The sequence below is a fragment of the Cetorhinus maximus genome, chromosome 12, assembly GCF_964194155.1.
Source record: "Cetorhinus maximus chromosome 12, sCetMax3.hap1.1, whole genome shotgun sequence".
NCBI lineage: Eukaryota > Metazoa > Chordata > Chondrichthyes > Lamniformes > Cetorhinidae > Cetorhinus > Cetorhinus maximus.
In genome coordinates this window covers 52,672,529-52,696,820 of record NC_135890.1, presented here as the reverse complement: position 1 = coordinate 52,696,820, position 24,292 = coordinate 52,672,529, and the positions used below count along the sequence as shown (strand labels likewise).

The 24,292-nt window shown below is 40.6% G+C and overlaps 1 protein-coding gene across 1 annotated transcript in view; it reads right to left on the bottom strand.

Annotated features, from left to right (window-relative positions):
- Positions 1 to 15,108: 15,108 nt before the first annotated feature.
- pde3a (phosphodiesterase 3A, cGMP-inhibited) overlaps positions 15,109 to 24,292 on the bottom strand; it is a 476,982-nt gene continuing 467,798 nt past the window's right edge. The window contains exon 16 of the mRNA XM_078553602.1: positions 15,109 to 21,404. Coding sequence (XP_078409728.1) covers positions 21,115 to 21,404 — 290 coding nt within the window. The 3' untranslated portion in view covers positions 15,109 to 21,114. The remainder of the gene's footprint in view (positions 21,405 to 24,292) is intronic.

Below are 24,292 nucleotides of genomic sequence, written 5' to 3'. Positions count from 1 at the left end.
AGAAGAAATTGATGAGCATATCCCAGTTCCACAGAAACTTGTTTCACTGTTAAATTTCTTAGATTCCTCACTGGTCTGTGCTCAACAGATCAGAGACTGGACAAGTCGGGACCCAGTCCTAACTCAGGTACAAGAACAAGTGCTACATGATTAGTCACAGGAGGCCGTATCTGACAAAATGAAACCGTACTTCAAAAGAAGACATGAAATAACCAGCCAGGATGGCATCCTATTGTGGGGAGCACGAGTGATAGTTCCTCCAAAGGGAAGGGAGCCGCTTTTAATTGAACTACACAGTGCCCCATCCAGGAATTTCCTGAATGAAGACCATAGCACACAGCTATCTATGGTGGCCTGGGATGGATGGTGAAATAGAGAGTTTAGAAAAGCACTGTGTGCAATGTCAGCAACTGCACCGTACCACCCTTCCTCAAATGGACTGGCCTTAAGCGCGGTTCAAAAGTTCAAGACAGGCATAAAAAAGCTAACAGGAGATTCCTTAGCAACCAAGCTAGCACACTTTCTTTTCTATTATAGGACCACCCCTCAACACAACAACAGGTGTCACACCTGCAGAGTTATTGTGAAACACCGTCTCAGGACGAGATTGAGCTTAATAATGCTGAATTTAGAGGGGAAGGTGGAAAGGAGTCAGGGAAGCCAGAAAACTAGTCACGACTGGCATAGTCACGAGAGGAAATTTACTGTCGGAGAGCGGGTATACGTGAAAAACTTTGGGGAATGACCAAAGTGGTTACCGGGTGAAATAAGTGCAGTGACTGGACCTTTATCTAACCACGTGGAGGTGGAAGGCTGGATCTTCCGTAAACATGTGAACTATTTAAGGAAGAGAGAGACAGATCACCAAGATATGGTTCCACCAGAGACCATGACTGGGTCTACATTTCCTGTTAAGGATACTCAACCCAGGACTGACATGTCTGATGTTGAGGATACAGAATTGCAAGTGCCCACCGAAGCACCCGATGTTCAGGCAACTCTAGTAAAGGAGGTTCCTGACAAAGAATCTGAAGTTGTGGAGCTGCAGTGTTCCACATGGACCAGGAAACCACCTGAAAGACTGAACTTGTAAATTCCTTACCCAGTGTAAATATTATGTTCTGATGAAGAGTCATACAGACTCAAAACGTTAACTGTATTCCTCTCCGCAGATGCTGTCAGACCTGCTGAGTTTTTCCAGCTATTTTTGTTTTTGTTTCAGATCTCCAGCATCCGCAGTATTTTGCATTTATATAAATATTATGCTGTCTTGAAAAATATGTACTTGTAAATATAGTATGTATAGCTGAGTTAAAGGGGGAGGAATGTAGTAATTATGGTTTTATTTAATGTGTAATGTACCTTTAAGAATAATACTTGTTAGGGAAGATCACATGACCTGTAGTAACCAATAGGAGAGTAGTGGGGGCTACCTTTCTAGTCAGTGCAGAGATGGAGTTGGAGTTGAAAGCACATGTGTAGTTGCTGTTGAGTATATTGTATATAAACTTAATGTTTCCGCCCAAGAAGTGTCTGCAGATCAACTCTATCATTAATAGTACAACTTGGCCACCCTACAACACTCTCTCTTTCTCAGTTTTCAGACACTGAACTTCAAGATTTTCATTTAATAAAAGAACCTGTCTTCACATGACACCATTTCACATCTTTCAGAAATGTCTCAACCTGCTTTCCATGATAGCCTTCTGTACCGAACACATTTAGAACTGTTCAGATTCTCTTCTAAAAATGTGCTTCCATTTCTCGACTGTGCTTCCCAATTACATTTAAAGAATTTGTTAATAAATGCCAGTGGGATATTGTTGACCTCTGGGACTGCATTTTTTAATTAGGACTAAACACTAGCCTGGGTCAAAAACAAAAATTGCTAGAAAAACTCAGCAGGCCTGACAGCATCTGTAGAGAGGAAGACAGAGTTAACGTTTCGAGTCCGTATGACTCTTCATCAGAACTGGGTGATCAGGCATGGCATGCAGTCAGATCATAATTGACTGCATGGGAGGAAGGACTGTACATATATGTAGTAATACAGCCTCACTCATATTTCTAAACCCCATCACACATTCTGCATCTGGTTTTTAACCCCCTTTTAGACCAAGAAATACAGTTAAAATGATAATGTCAGAAAAAGAGATCGATTTGTAACCATTTTTAATTGAAGGTTCAGATAGCAATTTCCAATCAAGATATCAAACAAGTCCAAAGGATGAAACAATTGATTTCTATGACTGAGTGATTAATTCCTATAGATCTTTACCAATGAGTTCCTATATTGCGCTGATTGGATCACCAACCCACATATTCAAATCGTTTAAATGGTTGTCTTTTATTTTTGAACTGTTAATATTTAAGCATTGTCTAGAAACCTATTGACAAGCTTACTGAAGAAATCTCAGGGTAATGAGTCATTATTTGCTGTTTCAACAGAGCGAATGGGGTTTCCCAGGATAAACAGATTAAAATCTGCAACACTTTTTTTCAGTTCAGGCCACTTTCAAATTGAGATTTGGTCAAATGAAGAGAAAAAGCGACTTGTGTTACATATTGTATAATTCAAATCAACTGACATCAAAAAGGCGGAACACAGACAGGATTTGCCAATCCAAAAACTGTTTTTTTCTGAGTAGCATAATTAACTCATTCTAAACTTTACTTGTCGTAATGCAATGTTGCTTTGCATCAATGTGAACTGCCGAATGTTTTTTGCAATTCATAATTCCATTGGTTTACAAGTTATCATTTGAGGTGCTTTCAATGCTTTGGCCTGCATTTAACATTTCCTAAGAGAATGGGGGTGTTTGCCTGTGTTATTGGTGCGATCTGAGAAATACATTCGATGTCAGCTCCTGTATCTGTGTAAAGTAGTGTGATAGTTCGAATTTTTGGGAGCAAGTGTGGGACTACAATTGATCCAGTTTACTTCAAATAGCCAATTGTTAACCTTTGTGGACAACAGTAGATAACAGGGAAGACACTAGTTGCGGAGGACGAAGTCTGCTTCCGAGAGCCGCTCTTGAAGTTCTTATAAATGGTTCCATGAAATATATGAAATAACAACATTACAAATTTTTACAATAAATACTACCCACAAGCCCGAAAGAAAAATCTCAGGTGGAAAAATTCACGTCCTCCTTAAATTCGCTCATTTGCACAGTCATCAGATGGTTGACAAGATAATAGTTGATTTGACTTCACAGATGAATGCACCTTAAAAATTAAATTACAAGGCAAAATGATTGCACTGATTGCCCTGTTACCACTTCTCTTCAAACATTAACAATGCAGATTAGTTACTAGAGGACCTACATAGCAAGTTCCAGTTAAGGCTGACTCTGGAACACAATCTGGAACACAAGTTATGCCCTCACACAGAATTATTTCCTTACTAAGCCAACATCTAGGTATAAGTTAATGACTCTTTTTGAATTTCACAGAAGCGCCAACTTAATTTTTAGAAACTCAAGTTACACTTCTAAAAATTAGGTTGGTTCTTTTGGGCACAAGGGCACTAAGAGGAATATTTTAACTTTCTTTTGCGCTAGTTTAAAACCATTGCACTAGAAGCCATTCCTGCCACAGACCTGGCAACGGCACCCCCTGGGGTGAATTCACCACCATTGGGAGCTTCTGCTGATTGGTTTGTGGGTCTTTGAAGGGTCTCTAAAAATAAAGCCCATTCTTTTGAATGTAAGGGCACTACCATACCCCAGAATAATTAGCAAATGGTTCCGTATATTTTTTAAAAAATTATGTAATGTTACTCACAGTTGCTGGATCGTCACTGAGATTTAAAGTATTTTTTGTGATAAATACATTTTCGGCTACAGGAACCAAACTTTACCAAATTACCGCTCTTAAATATATTGATGAATATTTTTATGAACAAAATTATTTCTTAAAAAATGTTCTAAACGCTGCCTGATTGCGTGAGATCATGGCAGATTTTGTGTTCAGTGGTATGCAGATGAGTTTGAATAGAAAGTCAAACAAAAGCATTTTTAAATACAGGCACAAGTTTAGGTGCAATTTGTGCCAGAATTGCCAATTGTGCCCAAGCAGAAATTCTACCCCCATTATTTCTTTCAATACCTTTGACGAGGGAGTATAACTGTATAACATCACTTGGTGTTCTTTTTTTTGAATGTAACCCTCTCCCATGCCCTGTCTTAATTATACTGTACTTATCTTGGTTATAACCAGCACCTAATATTCACTCATTTACAACCTGAAAGTCTTGCTGGTTTAAATCATTGGGCTACCCAATGGCTTCCATCAGTTCTGACAGTCATCACTAGGTGGAGTGCCTGCATCAGGAGAAAATAATCACACTGACAGGGAGGAAAGAATGAACATTCATTAAAGAAGATTCATGTTCGTCCCTGTAATGCTCATAGGGATATTCAGAACCTAAACAACACATGAAGCCAAAAAAAACTGAATGCTTGTTTAGATGAAGAAATACAGATAGGGATCTAATTGGAATTTTAACACTGCAATTACACCTATTAATATAGTTACATTTATATAATTGAAAATCCTACATTTATTCTGTGCCCATGTAGTGTGAGAATTCTCTGCCACACTTCTGTGTGTCCCATATATAAAATATCCATCACGGCGGCTTGGTGAAATTAAATTTCATAGTTTTAAAAAGTTGACAGAATACTATTAATCAAGCATTGCTGATTGACTCAGAAAGGTTCCTGGGTATGGTATTTTAATGGTTATAGTGCCAGAGGATGTGTGTTCATATTTATAATGAATTCACAGAATGTTCACTAGGCTGATTCCTGGGATGAGGGGCTTGTTTTATGAGGGAAGGCTGAGAAGTCATTGAAGCTGAGAATAATGAGAGGTGATCTTATTGAAACCTATAAAAGTCTGAAGGGGCTTGATAGACCCTATCAGGACCCTGTCATCGGCCTGATGCTGAGAGAATGTATTCCCCTGTGGACAATGTAGAACTGGGGCCATAATTTCAAAATAAGGGTTCACTCATTTAAGATGGGGCAGAATCTTACGAGTTGGCGAGCAGGGGCAGGGCCCACTCGCCGGAGCGTAAAATGGTGCGCGGTGACGTCGGGGGGAAGCTCCTGATGTCACCGCGCCTGATTTAAATTTTCAGGAAGGTGGGAGCACTGCAAAATCAGCTTTGCGTCCGCCGACCTGTCAATGGCCAATTGAGGCCATTGACAGGGTCAATTAAGTAATTAAAGGACCTGCCCGTCCAATCTTAAAGTTGGCGGGCAGGCCAGGAGCCCCGAGGGCAACTAGAAAAAACATGAAATCTCATCCACCGGCGGGATGAGGTTTCATGTAGGCTTTTAAAAATTTTAATAAAGATTTTGTACAAATTATGGAGATGTCCCAACTCATGTGACATTGTTACATGAGGGGACATATAAGGGAAATTTTATTTTTCTATTTTTATCTTTTTTACATGTACAGTTGATCTCCCTGAGGCAGCACCTAGCCTCAGGGAGATGAGTGCGCTCTTTTGTGCACATGCGCGAAAGAGCGCACTCTTGATTTTGGGCTCATCCCCGCGCCCCCACCCCCCACCCCCCCAAGCCTGCGCAGGGAGTGCATAGCGCTTCCCTGTGGACATCAGGCTGAGAGGGTCTTAATTGGCCTGCCCACGTAAAATAGTGGTGTGCCTCCCATCAGTAGAGTGCCCGTACACACCCGCCCATCAACTTCCCCCCCAACAGGGGGAAAATTCAGCCCGTGGAGATGGTGAGGGTGGGGGGGGTGGGGGCAATTTCTTCTCTGAGGATTGTGAATCTTTGAAATCCTCTACCACAGAGAGCTGGACAGGCTGAGTCATTGAATATATTCAAGGCTGATGTAAACAGGTTTATGATCTATAGGGGAGTCAGGGGTAATGGGGGGGGAACAGCAGGAAATTGGAGCTCAGGCCACAATCAGATCAGCCGTGATAGTGTTGCAGGCTCGATGGGCTGAATGGCCCACTCCTGCTCCTATTTCTTATCTTCTTATATCTGGAGGGCTGTAAAGCGCCTAGTCAAAAGATGAGGTTTTGCCCTTTGAGCTTGAATTGAGTTTCATTGGAAGATTGTAAAAGGCCAAAGACAGAAAGATCAGAGTGGGAGCAAAGTGAAGAATAAACATGACAGGTGACTGGAAGCTGGGTCATGCTTGCAGACAAAATAGAGCAAAGCAGTGTTGTTCTTGTGATGTGCGGCAGTGTTGGCAAGACCTTATTTGTTGCTTACTTCTGGTTGTCAAGAGGTGTTGCTCAACCTTCTCTTTGAACCACTACAGTCCTCATGGCGATGGTGCACCCAAAATGACTTAATGGCCTTTCCCAATTGTGTCATGACATATAGCATTATATTTGTTCTTCTCCCTCTCAGGAAGCTTATTTGTCAGCCAGAGCTGTAACAACATGAATTTTCTAAGCTTGTTTCCTGCACATAAAATGAAGGTGTGTACATGATGTAAAATAGCGCAGATCACCGGCTTAAATTAAGTAACCTACTTATGTGACATCCTTGAGGTCAGAGAATTTCTTTTCAACCTACAGAACTTTTCTTCTATTATCTAGTTTGTAGAATTTCTGTGATGTGTCACCTCCTTCTACATTTATGGTCAGTGGGCCTTGATGGTTATGTAACTCACTAATCCACATGTAAACCACTGGCAATTTGTCACTTCATACACAAGTATTTACAGTCATATCAATAAAGCCTCAAGTAAGGGAGTGAAACTTTTAAGTGCCCTGTCAGTCTTAATTGGCTCAGTGGTTGCCTCTGAGTCAGAAGGTTTCACTAGGGCAGGGATTTTTCAGTGGGACCCACCGTGGGCGAGGCAGCACCCCAGCCAGAAGTCCATTGACTTGCGGCGGGACCAGATGATCCCAGCGGCAGGCGGGTGCAGAAAATTCCGCCCTGGCTGTGGGAGAAGATGAGAAGGTGAGCAATATTGCGGAGGTGGGAATAAGTGACCATGCTGATGGATGGCAAATAGGATTTAAAGTACAGCTTTAGATACAGTGGAGCAGGTAGGAAGGTCGTATGTCCCAACGATCGGCTGATGGAATCAGTGTTCCTTCAGTTGTTCGCAATAGGCAGAATACAGACCATGCTTAGCCAGCCAACACTTGCAAAACCCAAAACAAATCAACTGTTAGATGTGATTCTGCAATCAGGCAGCACTTGATGAGCAATCCTGAGTGCGCTAATAGCTACACTATCAATAAATTTAAGATAGTCAGTTGAGCTCATGACGTGGTTCATTCATGCTTGCTAGAAGCAATATACACACTCATATACAGGGACCCATTCTATGCAAACAAAAGGAATATGTTCATGTCTTGCACCATTTTTGAATTAACCAGGAGATTGGGGAGCCAATAGTTCCCCGTTGCTTTCTGCATGACAATGTCTTGTCCAATCAGAGTTAATTTGCCAACCAATCAGTGCCCTTTTCTCCTGTGGTATAAATTGTTGTGATAGTTTGAAATTTGGCATTCTTGTATTTGTCCTGATGAGTGCAAGAGGAAAAGTTTGAGCATCATGCCTCTCTTTTCAGCAATATTCAATTATTTTAACTATCTGTCTTTGTCAGCTTTTCATTAGCGCAATCCAAAAAACTAAAGTCGATGCAGTGCCCTCTCCTTAAGCCCTGTATATTCCTCTGTCTCCATTTGCAGGATTTTTAAGAGACTGTAAGGTTTCAGAGAGGAAGAAGGACTCCTTTTTCAGACCTGGAGTTTAAACTGAGGCAAGATGAAAGAGGGTTGAAAATTTTGGTTTGGAGGGACACTCTCCTCAAAAGGCAGGCTTCATGGAAAGAGACAGAGGAGAAAGTCAATGCAGTGTATTTGGTCAGTTAGTAACCACTAGGGATGGTTAAAAATGGTTGTTTTGAAGAAATTGCTTCAAATAATAACATTGGTTCCATCAGTGAAGCCCTGCTGGGGATTAAGAAATATGCAGCAAAACTGAAGGGTAAAAGAATTAAAGTTGTAGGAATTTGCTGGCAAGCAGGTGGCAGAGTGATCCAGCACTCTAATCACCTCTGAAAGCACAGTGGTGTGGCACGAACTCTTTGTAAAGAGTCTTCCTCTGTGCCACTCCAAATTACTATTATGATAGGTCAGTGGTGCAGCATGTCTGAAAAGAGGTGCCTTCAGGGTTTGAGGCCAAAGCTGACCAATTGCGAACCCCTCTTCGCAAGTCTGTCACATGCAAATCCCTTTACTGTTCAAAAGCTGGCAGCCAAGGTCTGCAGAAAGGTACCTGAAATTTTCATGAGTGTAGACAGACAGCACTGTTATCTTGAAGGCATGGAGTGCTTCTCTTGGCAACCTGAGCAGCTTGGCATTTCTCTGGAGCTCCACTGTTTCTGTAGAGCACATCAGCTCAGAAGGTAACCCACTGGAAAAAGCATTAGTGCCAGTAAAGGGGCGGAGGGCATGAAAGTAAATTAATAGCAACTGATGCAAGGTTTCTTTATGCTGTAGGGTGGCTGAGTTGATACTATTAATGATAGAGTTGATCTGCAGACACTTCTTGGGTGGAAACATTAGTTTACTTACAATATACTCAGCAGCAACTACACGTGTGCTTCTAACTCAAACTCTATCTCTACACTACTACCAGTCCATTTGAGGAAGGCTGGTACAGTGCAGTTTTCACATGACTGATACCGTTGAGGATGATAAACTGTTGAAACTCAGCACTCGTAAATGCTGTGCCATTATTGGAAATGACTACTCCTGGAAGTCCGTGAATGGCAAAACTCTGACGTAGTTTCTCAATTGTAGCGCCCAACGTGAGACTTCACCTCATATATGTCCAACCATTTTGAATGGGCATCGACAAAGAGCAGAAACATTGTTCCCAGGAAAGGTCCAATGTAGTCTAGGTGTAACCGCCCCCAGGGTCTACCTGGCCACTCCCATGGGTATAGTGGAGCTGTCACTGGCAATTTTCACATTTGCCAACATTGCACACAGAGCTTTACTAAACTCTCTATTTCACCATCCATCCCAGGCCACCATAGATAGCTGTGTGCTATGGTCTTCATTCGGCAAATTCCTAGATGGGCACTGTGTAGTTCAACTAAAAGTGGCTCCCTTCCCTTTGGAGGAACTATCACTTGTGCTCCCCACAATAAGATGCCATCCTGGCTGGTTATTTCTTGCCTTCTTTTGAAGTACGGTTTCATTTCATCAGATATGGGTGCCTGTGGCCAATCATGTAGCACTTGTTCTCGTACCTGAGTTAGGATTGGGTCCCGACTTGTCCAGTCTTTGATCTGTTGAGCACAGACTGGTGAGGAATCTAAGATTTAACAGTAAAACAAGTTCCTGTGGAACTGGGACAAGCTCATCATTTTCTTGTAAAGGCAAATGACAAAGGGCATCAGTGTTTGCGATTTGATTGCCAGGTCTTTGTACAAAAGTGTATTCATACGCTGCCAGAATTAAAGCCCATCGTTGTATTCTTGCTGAGGCTATGGGTGGTATAGCCTTGTCCTCACTAAATAATCCTAACAATGGTTTGTGGTCTGAAACAATTGCAAAATGGCGGCCATGTAAGTACTGGTGAAACTTCTTGACACCAAAGATGATGGGCAGGCTTTCTTTTTCAATCTGCGAGTATCCCCTATCCGCTGTGGCGAGCATTCTTGATACATAACCTGTTGGCCGTTCCATGCCATTGTCCATCCAATGAGAAAGCACTGCTCCCACTCCATCGGGAGATGCGTCACATGTCAGCACCAATTCTTTTGTCTGGTCATAATGCATTAATAGATTGGACGAGTGCAACAATGGTTTCACCTTTATGGAAGCTCTTTCTGGGGCGCCTCCCAAGACCAGCGTTGGTTCTTTTTGAGTAAAGTTTGCAGGGGGGGCCAGCACTGTAGACAAATTGGGTAAGAACCACCCATAATAGCTGATCATTCCTAGGAATGATTTGAGCTCCAAAACGTTCTTTGGTGTAGGTGACTCTCTTATGGCTCTCACCTTCTCCTCAACTGCGTGGAGGGCCTGTGAATCTACCTGGTGACCCAATAGATTACCTTCCTTGCTTGGATCTTGCATTTTTCTTCTTTCTAGCACAGATTTTAATCTTGGCCTTCTTTTTGACTTCCCTATTGGCCAGACGTCTCTCAGATGCAAGCTCAACTTGTCTGAGCTCAGTGGCTGAGTCTTCCAAAATTTCATAATCTGTCTGCGTCTTGGAAAATTCTGTGACTTTTGCTTTCAAAACCTCTTTGGCTTCATTTAGCTGATTCTTCAGCTCTTCCGTCTCTTTTTTGTATTTGTTTGTTGTCTCCTGGAAAATTGAACATTGTTGTGTGTGCTCTGCCAACTCATCCTTCAGTTTGTTCAGAGAGATGCTGAATTCTTTCTGTTTCTCTTCATACTTTTGCAGGGGTACAAACATTGACTTGAGGGAATCTTATAGGGTGTGAAGGTCTTTCGACAGGTTTTATTTTTCCCTGCGAAGGTTGCTCACCTCATCTTGAACTCTGTCATCAAGCAGGGTCTCTTTGAGTTTCTTCTGCTATTATTCCAGGTTTTGGCTTAAGGCAGCCTGCGTTTCTTCAGCTTGTTGAGTCCTTACACACTCCTTTTTCAAAACTGGAACACTTCCAGCTTCCTTTTGGCATCTCAGTGGCCACTCAGGGATGATTTCCCTTAGCCAATTTCACCCTAGAACGCTTGGTCCTCTGCCTCTCAATACTAACACTGATAGCTTTGCTGATTGGCTTCCATAATGGAATGAAATGCCTTTTACTTGAATGTCTTCACCCATATATGTTTTTAGCTTGGCAGTTGTTTCTTATCAACTTAATTGATGTTCACCATTCTTCAAATATATGAAGGTATGTGCCCCAATTACTGTAGTGGAAGCTCCTGTGTCCACTTCCATTCTAACAGGTTGGCCATTTACTTTCACTGTGACAAATATTGGTTCTGTCTTTCCAACTTTCAGATTAAACAACAAGTAAATGTCTGAATTTGTTGTTTCAGGCTCTTCTACATTGTAAATTTAATTGGGCTTCTTCTTTTGTTTACAAGCCTGCTTGAATCTTTCCTTGCACTGCCTCATTATATGTGCATTTCTGTAAAATAGTAGCATTCAAATTTTTTAAACTGCCAATCGCTAAAGGACTGCTTGTTTCCACCTCTATTAAAATTATAATTTAACTTCGCTGCTAAGTTATTTTTCTTTATTCTTTGGCTAGAGGGGGCTGTTTCCCACTTCTCGGCAGAATCTTGCTTTTTAGCACCTCTTTCAGCCGGGGTTTCCTGCTCGATGTGGAGGACGGCGCTATTTTGCACACTCTGTATTGCTTTTGAATCTCTTACAGTGCTTTCCATGGCCAGTGCTATCTCTAGTGCCTTCTTGAAATCCAGGTTCACTTCAGGCAATAATCTTTTCTGAATAGTGTGCTCTTTCACACTACACACTAAACAATTTCTGAGCATGTTGTTCAGAGTTGTACCTAACTTACAACATTCTGTTAGCTACTTCAAATTTTCCAAGTAGCATGTAATTGTCTCACCAGCGGCTCTAGTTCACAAATTAAACCTGAAGCTCTGCATCGTGACTGAGGGCTTTGGTTGAAAATGACCCTTCACAAAGTCCACCAATTAGTCAACATTTTTTCGAATCTGGGGCAGTGGGTGCCATCAAACTTCGAATCAAACCATAGGTTTTTCTCCCACAAGTACTCAGGAGGATCGCTCACCTCTTCTCGTCCCCTGTAATCTCATTCGCTTGAGACAAGAACTTGAGTCATTCTATGAAATCAATCGACTGTGGCTTGTTCAAAAGGGCCAATTCTCTTACATTGTGGCATTTTAAGAGAGGATAACTTCTTCAACACTAATCAAGCTTCCTACTTACAATCACTGGGCGAGGTACAGTGCCGATTCCTTTTTAACTTGATTTCTTTTGTTCAATACTGTTTTATCTTCATCGCCAGTTTGTTGTTGGGTGGCCAAGTTGTACCATTAATGATAGAGTTGATCTGCAGACACATCTTGGGTGGAAACATTAGTTTATTTACAATATACTCAGCAGAAACTACCTGAATGCTTTCAACTCCAACTCTAACTCTACACTGACTACTGAGGTAGCCCATGCTGCTCCTCTATTGGTTACTACAGATTGTGTGATCTTCCTTAACAAGCATTGTTCTTAAAGGTACATTACACAATAAATAAAACCATAATTACTACATATTAAAAACCAAAAAGTCATCTGAAACAAGAGGTACCAATTTTTTTTATATAAGACCCCATAAAGACCAAAAAGAATGTGTAAGCCTTAATGTACTCTTGCCTGAAGGTCTAACTCAAATTCCCTCCTTTACACCACATTTCATGGATGTAGTGGGACTTGTTTTCCTATTGTTCCCTGGTTGGGAAACAGAGCAGACTTTTCCATGCATTAAATAAAGTTCAAGCCTTCTTCATTCTAGAGCTGCAATCCCAGGCAAGTGGAGTGGATTTATGATTCACCACCAATCTGGTAGGATCGATCGCAGGCCAATTTCCCAGTTATTACCACCCCAGTTGCACTCACAGTGGGATGGTAACAATACTAACATTGCCTGTTCCTCTTTAAGCTCCTTTCTGAATCTTTGTTTTGAAACAGTGTTTGCAACTGGCCACATTATTCACTGAGAGGCACAAGTCATACTAGTCATTAGGAACTACCTGCCCGTACTGAATGTAAGTCTTAAATTCAGGACTGGATGTGAAAATGCCCACTCAATACAGCTAAGAAAATTATACAATTGTTTCACAAGCTTCCGGACTTTGTAAAATAGTGCAGAAAGTTTTTTTTTAAATTTTCCTCAGCAGTTTTCTTCCTTCTTCAACAAGATCTTGCACCTTTAACATGTTAAAAATCCCCAAGATGCTTCACAGGAACGTTACAAAGCATATTTTGACACCAAGCCACTTAAGGCTGTATTAGAGCAGATGGTCAAAAGCTTGGTCACAGTGGTAGGTTTGAAGGAGCATCTTAAAGGGGGAAAGAAAGGTGGAAAGGTTTAGGGAGGGAATTCCAGAGCTTGGGTGCTGGTAACTAAAGGCATAGCCACCAATAATGGAGCGATTAAAATCAAGGGATGTTCAAGGTGCCAGAATTGGAGGAGCGTAGATCTCTCAGATGATTGTTGGGCTGGAGGAGATTACAAAGATAGAAGGGGGTGAGGACATGGAGAGCAAGGGTGAGAATTTTAAAATTGAGGTGTTCTTGGACGGGAGCCAATGTGGATCAATGAGCACAGGATTAACAGGTGAATAAGACTTGGTGCAAGTAAGGACATGGGTAGCAGAGTTTTGGATTACCTGAAACTTAAGGAGAGCGGAATTTGGGATGCTGCCAGAAATGTGTTGGAATAGTCAAGTCTTGAGGTGACAAGTGCATGGTTGAGGGTTTTGGCAACAAATGAACTGAGGGGTGGAGTCAGGCAATGTTAAGGAGGTGAAAATAGGTGGTCTTCGAGATGGCAAGGTAGATGGCTGGAAGCTCATCTTGGCTGAAATATGGGGTTAAGGTTGCGAACAGTCTCATTCAGCCTCAGACAGTTGCCAGGGAGAGGGCTGGAGTCATTGGCTAGAGAGTGGAGTTAGGAGTGGAACAACGGCTTTGGTGTTCCCAATGTTTAATTAGAGGAAATTTCTGCACATCCAGTGCTGGATGTCAGACAAGCAGTCTAACAATTTAGAGACAGTGCAGGGATTGAGGGAGGTGGTGGTGAGGTAGACCTGGGTGTCGTCAGTGTACACGTGAAAACTAACGTGTTTTTGGGTGATGCTGTCAAGGAGAGATCCTTGAGTGGAGTGGGAAGAGAAGCCATTGCAAGCAACACATTGAATTATGATTAGGTAGGTAAGAATGGAACCAGGTGAATTCAGTCCCATCCAGCTGGATGGTGTGGGGAAGTGTTGGAGGATGATGGTGTGATGGATTGTGTCAAAGACTGTTGAAAGGTCGAGACAGAGAAGGGGAGATAGTTTGCCTTTGTCACAGTCACAAATGATGTCATTTTTGACTTTGATTAGAGCCGTTTAGGAACTATGGCAGGAGTCTAAACTGATCGGAGGTTTTGATTCTCTATTGAAGGTTTTCACTCCCTTGCTGGTGTAATCTTCTATAAGATTTGGAAGCTCTGTGCTACCAAGCACAATTCGCAGAGATGGTTTGACAGGGTGTGGCTGGCTTTTGAACTCCAGGAGCATCATAGCAGACCCAATGCTCCCCTTACTCCATCTCCAAATGTCGAGAAATTTCAGCTGTGTTCATTTCTTCCAACCCAAAGGTGTTGCGGCTAAATGTATTGTTCCTGCCTCATCACCTCCCTAAACTGGTGGCAACCAGCTAACTCGCCACAGAGCAGTGATCTAATCTGGGACCTTCCCTGGTGTCTATAGTTCAACTACTCACTAGCGGGCGCCATTTCCCACAGAACTATAGGTGGGGCAGAGCTGCAACCAATAAAAGAACAATAGCTTTGACTGACTATTTGGTCTTGAGTTGGACAATTATGGGGCTTGAACCTATAATAAACCTGAGCCTAGGATATAGGCTGACCCTTTCATGCAGTACTGAAGGAGTGCTCTATTATTGGAGGTGCTGCCTTTCACATTATTTGTCAGCATGTTCATTCGCACATGCAAGATCCTGTGGCATTACTCAGGGAAGAGCAGGAAGATTTCTGCGTGTCCTGGCCAATATTGATCACTCAACCAATGTCACCAAATACAGCTATTTGGTCACCCATTATTGTTCTGTGCATTTGCTGCATAGCATAGACAGCACCTCAAAAGTAATCCAATGACTGTGAAGCACTTTGACACATCCTGGGGGACAACACTATAGAAATAGAAATCTGTTGTTTCTTTATTTGAGTCAATGTTCTGAGGTGCCCTTAAAGGGGCAGTCTGACAGGGATTATTCCTTGTGTCACCAATACAAGGTGCTTAATTGGGACATATGGACGAAAATCAAATGAAGATAAAATAGAAAATGCTGAAAAACAGCTTTTAAAGCAAATGGATACATGTGCAGACAAATAAGTGACTCACGATACCACAGAATTAGATTCATGTTGTACAACTGTCTTCACATTACAACATCCACATTTTTTTTCAGTTAGTGACAGGTGTTTCTAATATACTGAATATATATATATGTGTATATCTATATATATATATACTGTATTATACATTTTACGAAGAGGCACTTTCCAGTAATTCTGGCCATTAGAGCTACAGTATAGTGTCTAACTTACAAAACAGTAAAAATAAATAACACCTATCTGAAAGAATTATTCTGTACATATTCTATTGTACAAAACAGGACATTTAATAGCGTATGGAATCCTTCACTTAAAACACTGGTGAATGAAACATTAGGTATTGCTACATGTATTAAGTGCAAGATACTGGTGATCAGTTATGTTGAGTCAGTGAATTCTGATATCCATAAAAATTGCAAGGCCTTGTTCTTGAGCTGCAATACAGGTAGAATGGGCAATAATGTGGAGAAAGTCGATTGTTGCATTAACAGAAAGAATATAAACACTGGTGGTAATTGCAAGATGGCACTGCGTACCGAAAGGAACTAAATATCCATGTGGACGCTGTCAAGTCGGGTATTATACTTTCTGTTGCTGTTACAGAGGTGACATTTTATTACGAGCACCAACGAAGTCTAACAACAGAGGACTCCAACTCTCAATCTCTTTGTACATCATGCCGACAATGTACAATCAAACACTGCCAAGCAAGACCTCTCTGCAGTCACGGCAACAGCTTACTGTGAAAGGATCAATACTGTGGAGGCACTTAAAACACTGCCAATTGCATGTTGCTATTAAACTTTCATCAATGCATTATTTTCAATGAGCTAAAACTTAAGTCTGTTTGCTTGAAGTCACCTGTCAGTGACATCACCTTTATGCAAATTTTGTAATTGAATTCATGTAATGGGCAAGGAATTTAGATACAATATAGCCTCTTGTGCTGTAACATTCTACAGCTTTCAGAGAGGTTCTTTAAAAATATGGCATCACATGACTTAAAACAACAAATACATGTTGATGAATTTTATGATAAAATTAGAAAATTAAACATACCAAAAGTCACCAAGGCACAAGACCTTACATGTATAAAAATTGCTTCATTTGTCAGGCAGTGTTTGATGTGGGGTTTAATTTATACTTCGAATAACGACACACCATTCTCATGCTCTTTGTAATTAACAAAACCGATGTTTAAACATGATGGACTGTTCAATCTTATTGATTTTACCATCATGAAAACTATGTTATACACAAGAAAATAGAAATTACATAGTTATGGCATGCTGTAATTTTTTAAAAATCACAATATCACAGACACTTGTGAAATAAACGTAATTAACAAGTGAATATTGTGCTGCTAAATTGTTTAATACCAATGATAAGTGTATACCTACAGCTAATTATATCTGCACCTATCTTTGTCCTACTTGGATCCTCTTATTACAGTTTATAGAAATGTAGAAAGCCTTAGTGAATTATAAATACTGTGCATTATATCCTGGAGTGAATTTTTACATTTTGCTCATCAATCATTTAAAAAAAAACTGGAATGTACGGAACACTATTGTCCTTAAAATGATTCTATATTTAAAGTACTCTCATCTGCTCTTTCCAGTGTCTTTTCACATCTTGGTAGGTAGTCAGATACCCACAGAAGGTGAACGTTATTAACTCTTAAAGTGCTAGTCACAGTATCTGTGGTAAGCTGACTGCAAGGAGCTCCTGTTGCCTTGTCAACATTAAGCCATGCCAGTCAATCATTAGATTCAAGCTTGCAAATACTCTGACCTTCAATTAAAAGTTAGGTGCACTTCAATTAACCTGTCTTTCACTGTTTTATTGGCTTAATAAATTGCATCACCTTAATGTTAGTCGACTATGCGTAAAAATCCAGATTCGCTGACAACTTATTTTTGGAAACATGGATTGGACCAAATTGCTACTCATCAGCTCATTGTAAGAAATACTGTTCATACTGAAACTCAATAATGTATGGGACTGGTTCAGCAGTAGCCTGAGCCATCTACTTGCTGCAATGCCCTATTGATCTAAATTAATTCTTCTTCAAAGTCCCGATTTATTTGCCCATTAAGGTTTAAAACAAGCTTTAACAGAAGCAGTTTATAGTTGGACAGTAGTTACACTTCATCAGAACCAATCCTGGGTTAAATTTACTGGAGAAAGTTTAATACCATGAAGCCTTTTTAAACAGAACAAGCTTAGAAGTTGCACCAATGGATAAGCTCAGTGAGCTATAATTGGCAGTGTTCTTTTATATTAGGAAAATAAGTCATTGTATCTGTTCTTATCTCTGAAAAATAAAGGTATCAATATTATTTAGGTATATATAATACACTGATTTCTAAAGAATCTCTTCCTTGTTATACCCTGAGTAAAGTAGATACTCATTTTTTTTCTTTTTGTTTTAATGTGGAGAATCTTGAGTAAGTACATAACTGATGATTTTCACTCTTTTAACTTTAGTCCATCAGCTTGTTAAAGAAATAGTATCCATTGTGTTTGTGATTGCCCACCCCATAATTAAACTTGGGTAACCATGGCAATCATGGGCATTACAAGACAGGAAGAAGCCTTTCAGCCCACAATGCATCTGAATAATACCATTACCAACTGAGGATTGCAAAAGTACATTTGTTCCCTAACGAGCATTTAAAGTTGGAATACTGAAAATTAAGAGTTGTTCTGTGGTTTCTCTAATTATGCTAGTGTGTTTGCTGTTAGCTTTTGCAGCTCATAAACCATAGTGGCACTAGATTAAGCCATGGCCTAACATGGTCCTGCTAAAATCTAGATGAATGAGCAACTTGCGTATTTTATTATCTTTATGTTATGGATAGAAGCACATGGTGGTTATTAGGCACAATAGGCCGAATGGCCTCCTTCTGTGCTGTATCATTCTACGATTACCTTTAAAATAATGTTGAATTTATGTTCTGGGTGCAATCTTCTTCACAGGAGACCGAACAAAACTTGAAATTTGTGCAATTTACTTAAACCCCATTTCGGCATTCAGTATCTTTTTTGATTGAATGTTTATATTTAATACAATTCCCAAGTTAATAAACTCCACAGAAAATGAGTTTGAAGAAGAGGGCACTTTCAGAAGCTACAAGGGTAAATGGCCGGAAACAATATTTGGACAATCTATTCAATTCATTGTTTCCAGACTTTTATGCATTGGTCAAACACTCTTCTCTCACATACATATTTAAAGATACCCAACCTTCTGGCAAAAAATCGTATTATTTAAAAGTGCTGTTTTGGACAAATAAAATATTAAACGTTGAGAGTGGATTGCTGCAGTAAGGCTGTAACCTTTTGCTGATGAAATGATCTGTGAACTGTAATATTCAAATAATATTATATTTTAACCATCCTTGCTGCAGGTTAGGGTGAAGTCTCTCAAAACGTATAGTAAACAAAAATTGAACCCGTGCTCTTTGTGTCGGTCTAAATATTTCAGTCATGTTTTCTTTTTAAAAAATGTGAAAATGCAATCAGTGTAATACAAATATAACTGCAGCAACGTCAAGATCCATATTGAAACTGGGGACGGTGAAGACAGTTTAAGGAGGTGGTTTAAGATATGCAGCAAGGTGCCGTTTTCCATTGAGGTGGGGTGATGTTGAAGGGTGGGTGGTTGTGGTGCTGGGGTACAGATTTAACTGGGTCCTTTACTGTCCTGTCAGGATAATCGTGGAGTTGAATTACTACAGGTGTCATTTTAGATATTTCTGGCCACTGTGCAATGTTGTGCGATAACTTTGTAAGATGCTTGAATTTACTTCCTTTCCATCTTCGTAAGCAACAGCTGGACCACTACTCAAGTCAGCTTTGTTTTAAACACTGTCTCCCCTCAAAAAATAAAATGTATTAGATGCGATTGCCTTCTACCTTTGCATTGTGTGTCCGTTTGCTTCCTGACAATGTTGACCAAAATGGTGTTCGCATTTGGCATTATAAATAAATTCATGTGTTCCAACAATGCGGCTTAAGTCGACAATGCAAACTCAGAGGGCAAAATTTTACGACAACGGGATTTTACGTTCCCGCTGTCGTCAATGGCATTTATAATGGCCCGCTGCATTTTACGGCCCTGTCCCCGCCAAAACAGGGACGTAAAATTCTGCCCCGAATGTGCCTTTGTCTGAAGTGATGCCTTCACAACATGGACTTAACAATCAATTTCAAATCGCGCCTTAACCCTTCCGAACAAACACTGGGTCAGCATGGAACATCTATGGCTTAGGAACACGGGAGCAATGGTAGGCCATTCGTCACTTGGAGCTTCTTCCACAATTCAGTTAGATCATGGTTGATCTGTATTTTAACTGCCTTATTTTGTAATCCTTAATACTCTTGTGTAAGCAAGATCAATCAATCTCAGTTTTAAAATTTTCATTTGACTCCAGCATCAACAGTTCTTTTGGGGGGTGGCGGGGGAGGGGTGCAGAACAGTGTTCCCGATTTCCACTACACTTTGACTTAAAACATGAGTCTTAAGTGTTGCCTAAACCTTTAGGAAGTGGATTTAAAAATGAGAAATTTATTAAACTGAGTATCCTTAAAAGGGCTTGTTCACACACTTAAGATGAACCCACAAAGCATTGTATAATATTAGTTTGCCTCTTGGCCTGAACATTTTCTTAGATGGATACACGGAGATTAGATTCTTTTTAGATCCAATAAAACTCACATTATACTGTGTTTTTGACCCAAAAATGAAAATTTTAAGAATGAATGGTATGAAATGTTAATCAAGAATGAAAAAGGGAGCTCTTAGGTCAGTCCAATTTAGTCTTCAGGCAACTGAAGGGCAGAGTTAGACCAAGTCCTATCAATATAAACTGATAATGTCTAATAGACTGTCCAATGCCTCTGTCATACATGCACTCAAACTGTAAAGGAAATAAATCCCAAAGTGAACCTTACAGCTACTAACTGTCACACAATGTCTAAAATGTGTTAATGGGGCCTCTGAAAGTCCGGGGCTGTACTCTAATTCTATTGCAAATCAACTCAGTACCATCAGTAGTAAACAGTTGCTGCAGGGTTAATGCTTGCTGCAAATGTAATCCAAATAATGATCACCTTTTAAAATTAAGTACATAGCTCAACTTGCATGTACTGAATCATTCTGGTATAATATAAGAATGTACTAAGTCATGGCAGTACAATAAGAATTTTTTTTAAATGTGAAGTTTTCATAACCATCTTTACAAAAATCACAAAATCGGTTTGAGAGTTTGCTATTTACAGAAGCCAATAGAAAATGTTCTTTGTATCTACAATAAACTGTTGTCTTTTGCAAGTAATTATCATTGAATGTAAATAAACAATAAAAATATTCAAAATGGATATAAATCCTTGACTAGGAGTTTGGCTTGTAGCATGTACCTTTTATAAAGTGAAATGGCCCTTCATGTGTCTGCCAGTCTTTTCCTAAAACATTTGTTCATGTTCATTTTCGCAATGTACAAGTACTACAGCTACACTTAGAGAGATTGCTTATACAAAGCTGGTGAGCTACAAGGTTATGTACACAAAAGATATTGGCAGGCCATGTCAGAACTCTGATAAAGCTTTCAACTTTCACTCAACAGGAGACCAAAAGCTACAGACTTAGTACCGCAGTATTTTCCGCAACGTTTAAGCTTCAGAAGTATGTCCTCCTTCATTCGATGCCCAATGTGGTCAGAAAACAAGTCAGTGTGTTTCTTTTTACATATGTGTGCATCAAGCATTATTAAACAAGCTATGTCAACGAAGAGGTGCACCATAATCCTACTGGTAACCATTGAGTGTTTAAAGTCTAATTCAGCCAGTGGTGCAATTCAGAAGCTTCCTTGGTGAGAAGATTTATTTAGTCCTGATCTTCTGCCTCATGGCAACATTACACCATCACAGCTGTAGGCACATTGTCCTAAACATCTACAGTATTGTGTCATAGTATTGTGCTGGGAACAAAATAAGAAGTCGGTGCACAATTCAGTCATTTTTATCATCTTCTAATGTCTCGTTGGTTGTGTTTAGATTCAAACTGATTTGTGTGTCGGGCTTCCCTTCAGATTCTTCATTATTCTTCTCCTCCTTGTCCTCCTCTTCCTCAGTGATTGCTTGGATTGTCTCTGAGCTTTGATGTAGGGAGGACTGATCTTGTTTTTCGAGCTCTGCTTTCCTCTGTTCTTCTTCAATGACCTTTTTCCACATTTCATGGTTTTCCATCAGGTGCTGTGTAATCTGGCAGAAGACCTTTCTTCGCTTCCTGCATCGCTCTCCTTCTGTTGGGCAAGAGATGAAACGTAAAATAAATTGATTTTGTATCTCACAACACCAAATTGTATTTGGTTATGTCACATGAGCAACAATTCTAGGGCTCAGTATAAGAGCCAACAATAGTCATACTTCAATGGCTTTTTCTAGGTTATCTGTCAGTGATGTCTGTACAATAGAGCAATCTGCAAACAATCCCTTCATCAAGTACAGTTCCCAGCACCCACACTGAGTGTGCCCATCGCAGGCAGCCTCCTAAATTGGGTAGATGGGGCTGACCATTTGCCATTACCATGGTGCTACTTATAATGTATTAAGTACAATGATTATTAGGTACTTAGCAATTTCAGGCAAAGTTGGGTCTTCAAGCAGCTTCAATCAGCTGCACCTGATTAAAGTGCGATTACTTTACTGATGAGATTCTGGACGCAACTGCTAATGGCTGGAAGAGGCAGTTGCGAGGTGAGATTTTTTTTTAAATGCTGGTTACTTTGCATTTTGGTTTTACCATATCATGGGCAAATTATGTCAATACCAACAGACCTGCTATAAGCAGTGGACACTGTAACTCAAATGGTTACGAACATGAATAAATTATCTGTTATTTATGAATTGCTGTTATTGAGTGAAATAAAAAGGTCTAAACTACACAACTAGGCAAATATAATTCTAAACCTGCTACCAATGTAACATCTTAATGGCAAATTACCCCATTTCTAATGGGATTTAACACACTTTTCAAAACTAATATTCAGATTTCAAGGACCTTATTTCAAGATTGTTTTTAAAGAAACTATTACTATCAACAATGCTGTATTCAGGACTTTGCAATAATTTCTTCTCCCCTTTAATTTGGATCTAGTGGCCCCACTCTAGTTTACAGTGTGTACTTGATCTGCCTTGGCCCTGTGCCAATGTGGTGTGAGGCGAGGCCGGTAAGAGCAGCCTTGGTGGCTAACCCATCAATTTCCTCTCACACCCTGTGGAGAAGTGTCTGGCCTTCCCCTGGAGGCCTAGTTGCAGTTTCAAGCTCTTAGCTGGTAAATAAGAGGCACATACCCCCAATCCACCAGTCCATTGCACAATCTGCTGTGCCAGTAGTGGTTACCATGCATTTAAAAAAAAATATATTCACAGGATATGGGCATCACTGGCCAGGCCAGGATTTATTGCCCTTGAGAAGGTGGTGGTGAGCTGCCATCTTGAACCGCTGCAGTCCATGCGGTGTAGGTACACCCACAGTGCTGTTAGGGAGGGAATTCCAGGATTTTGACCCAGTGACAGTGAAAGAATGGCGATATAATTCCAAGTCAGGATGGTGAGTGGCTTGGAGGGGAACTTCCAGGTCATGATGTTCCAATGTATCAGCTGCCTTTATCCTTCGAGATGGTAGTGGTCATGGGTTTCAAAGATGCTGCCTAAGGAGCCTTGGTGAGTTTCTGCTGTGCATCTTGTAGTTGGTACACACTTCTGCCATTGTTTGTTGGTCGCAGAGGGAGTGAATGTTTGTGGGAGGGGTGCTAATCAAGCAGGCTGGACGGTGTCCAGCTTCTTGAGTGTTGTTGGAGCTGCACTCATCCAGGCAGGCGGAGAGTATTCCATCACACTCCTGACTTGTTAGGAATACAAGGTTGGACTGCAGTGGTTCAAGGCGGCAGCTCACCACTACCTTCTGAAGGGCAGATAGGGATAGACAACGAATGCTGACCTTGCCAGTGAGGCCCACATCCCATGAAGGAATAAAAACAATAACTCACATGCTATGTTCCCTTTAAGCTGCACAGATGTGCGGCTGCACTGCAATCTGGGATGTAGTACACAGTGCAATAAACAGGAAAGAAAAATGGTAAAGAATGTTTCACGCATGTAGTTTTTCTTACTAAAATAGAGTTTAACTTTCCACCTGTCTTGCCTGCACATCCGATACAGAATGATTGTAGCAATTAAAGTTTTCATAAATGAAGGACTATAGATTTAAGAATAATCCTGTGTTGTAAGATCACATGATCTGTGTAAACCAATCAGGTAGCAGCATGGGGAACCTCTAGGGAGAGAGTTCTTCTTTCGTTAGAGTTAGATGCACACATGAAGCTGCTGTCTTGTAAATAAAGTTCAATGTTTCCACCAAGAAAGGTTGCCTGGAAAATCAACTGTATAACAAACTAGCGACGAGGATAAATCAGATCTGGGTGCTGTCCCTCGCCCAGCGATTGTGAGTGTCTAAGGTAGTTAAAAAGATAGGAAGATGCACTCATCGGGTATGCTGTCACTTTAAGTTAAAGAAAAAATGGGCCACCTATCCAAATGGCTGAGAAATCTCCCAGAGCACTCCCGACATTTAAAATAAATACCAAAATTGCGAGATCCTTGAGTGAGAATCCATAAGACGGGGGACAAAACATTAAAAAAAGAGAGAATATGTACTTATATTGTAAAATAGGCGGCAGCCCGGCAGACTCAGTAGGTTAGAAAAGCTGGCGCACAGTTTGCAAGTTAAAAAAATGGGGCAATTCAGAGCAGAAAGCAGTGCTGTAGTTTTAAATTTAAACAAAAAAAATGGCCCGATGGGACTACAGGGCTGCTGGGTCTCCCGAAGTGATGGATGTCCAACATCAGAAGAACCTGCAGAGTTGGAAAAAATGAAAAAACCCTGCAGAATCACCCAGAAAAGGGAGCAGAGATCACTGTTGTGTTTTTTTTCCGAACAGGAATAAAGTTTTACAAAGTTAAAAGAGAAGGAGGCCCATGACCGTGGGATCCCGCCAAAAACTTGAAAAGCACAGGAAACACAGCACAGAAAAGCCGATAGCTGCAGAGACAGCCTGAGTGAAAAAACCATCTCTGCTCTTAAAGTAGCAATCCATTTAAAATGGTAAATACAAGAAAAATGGCT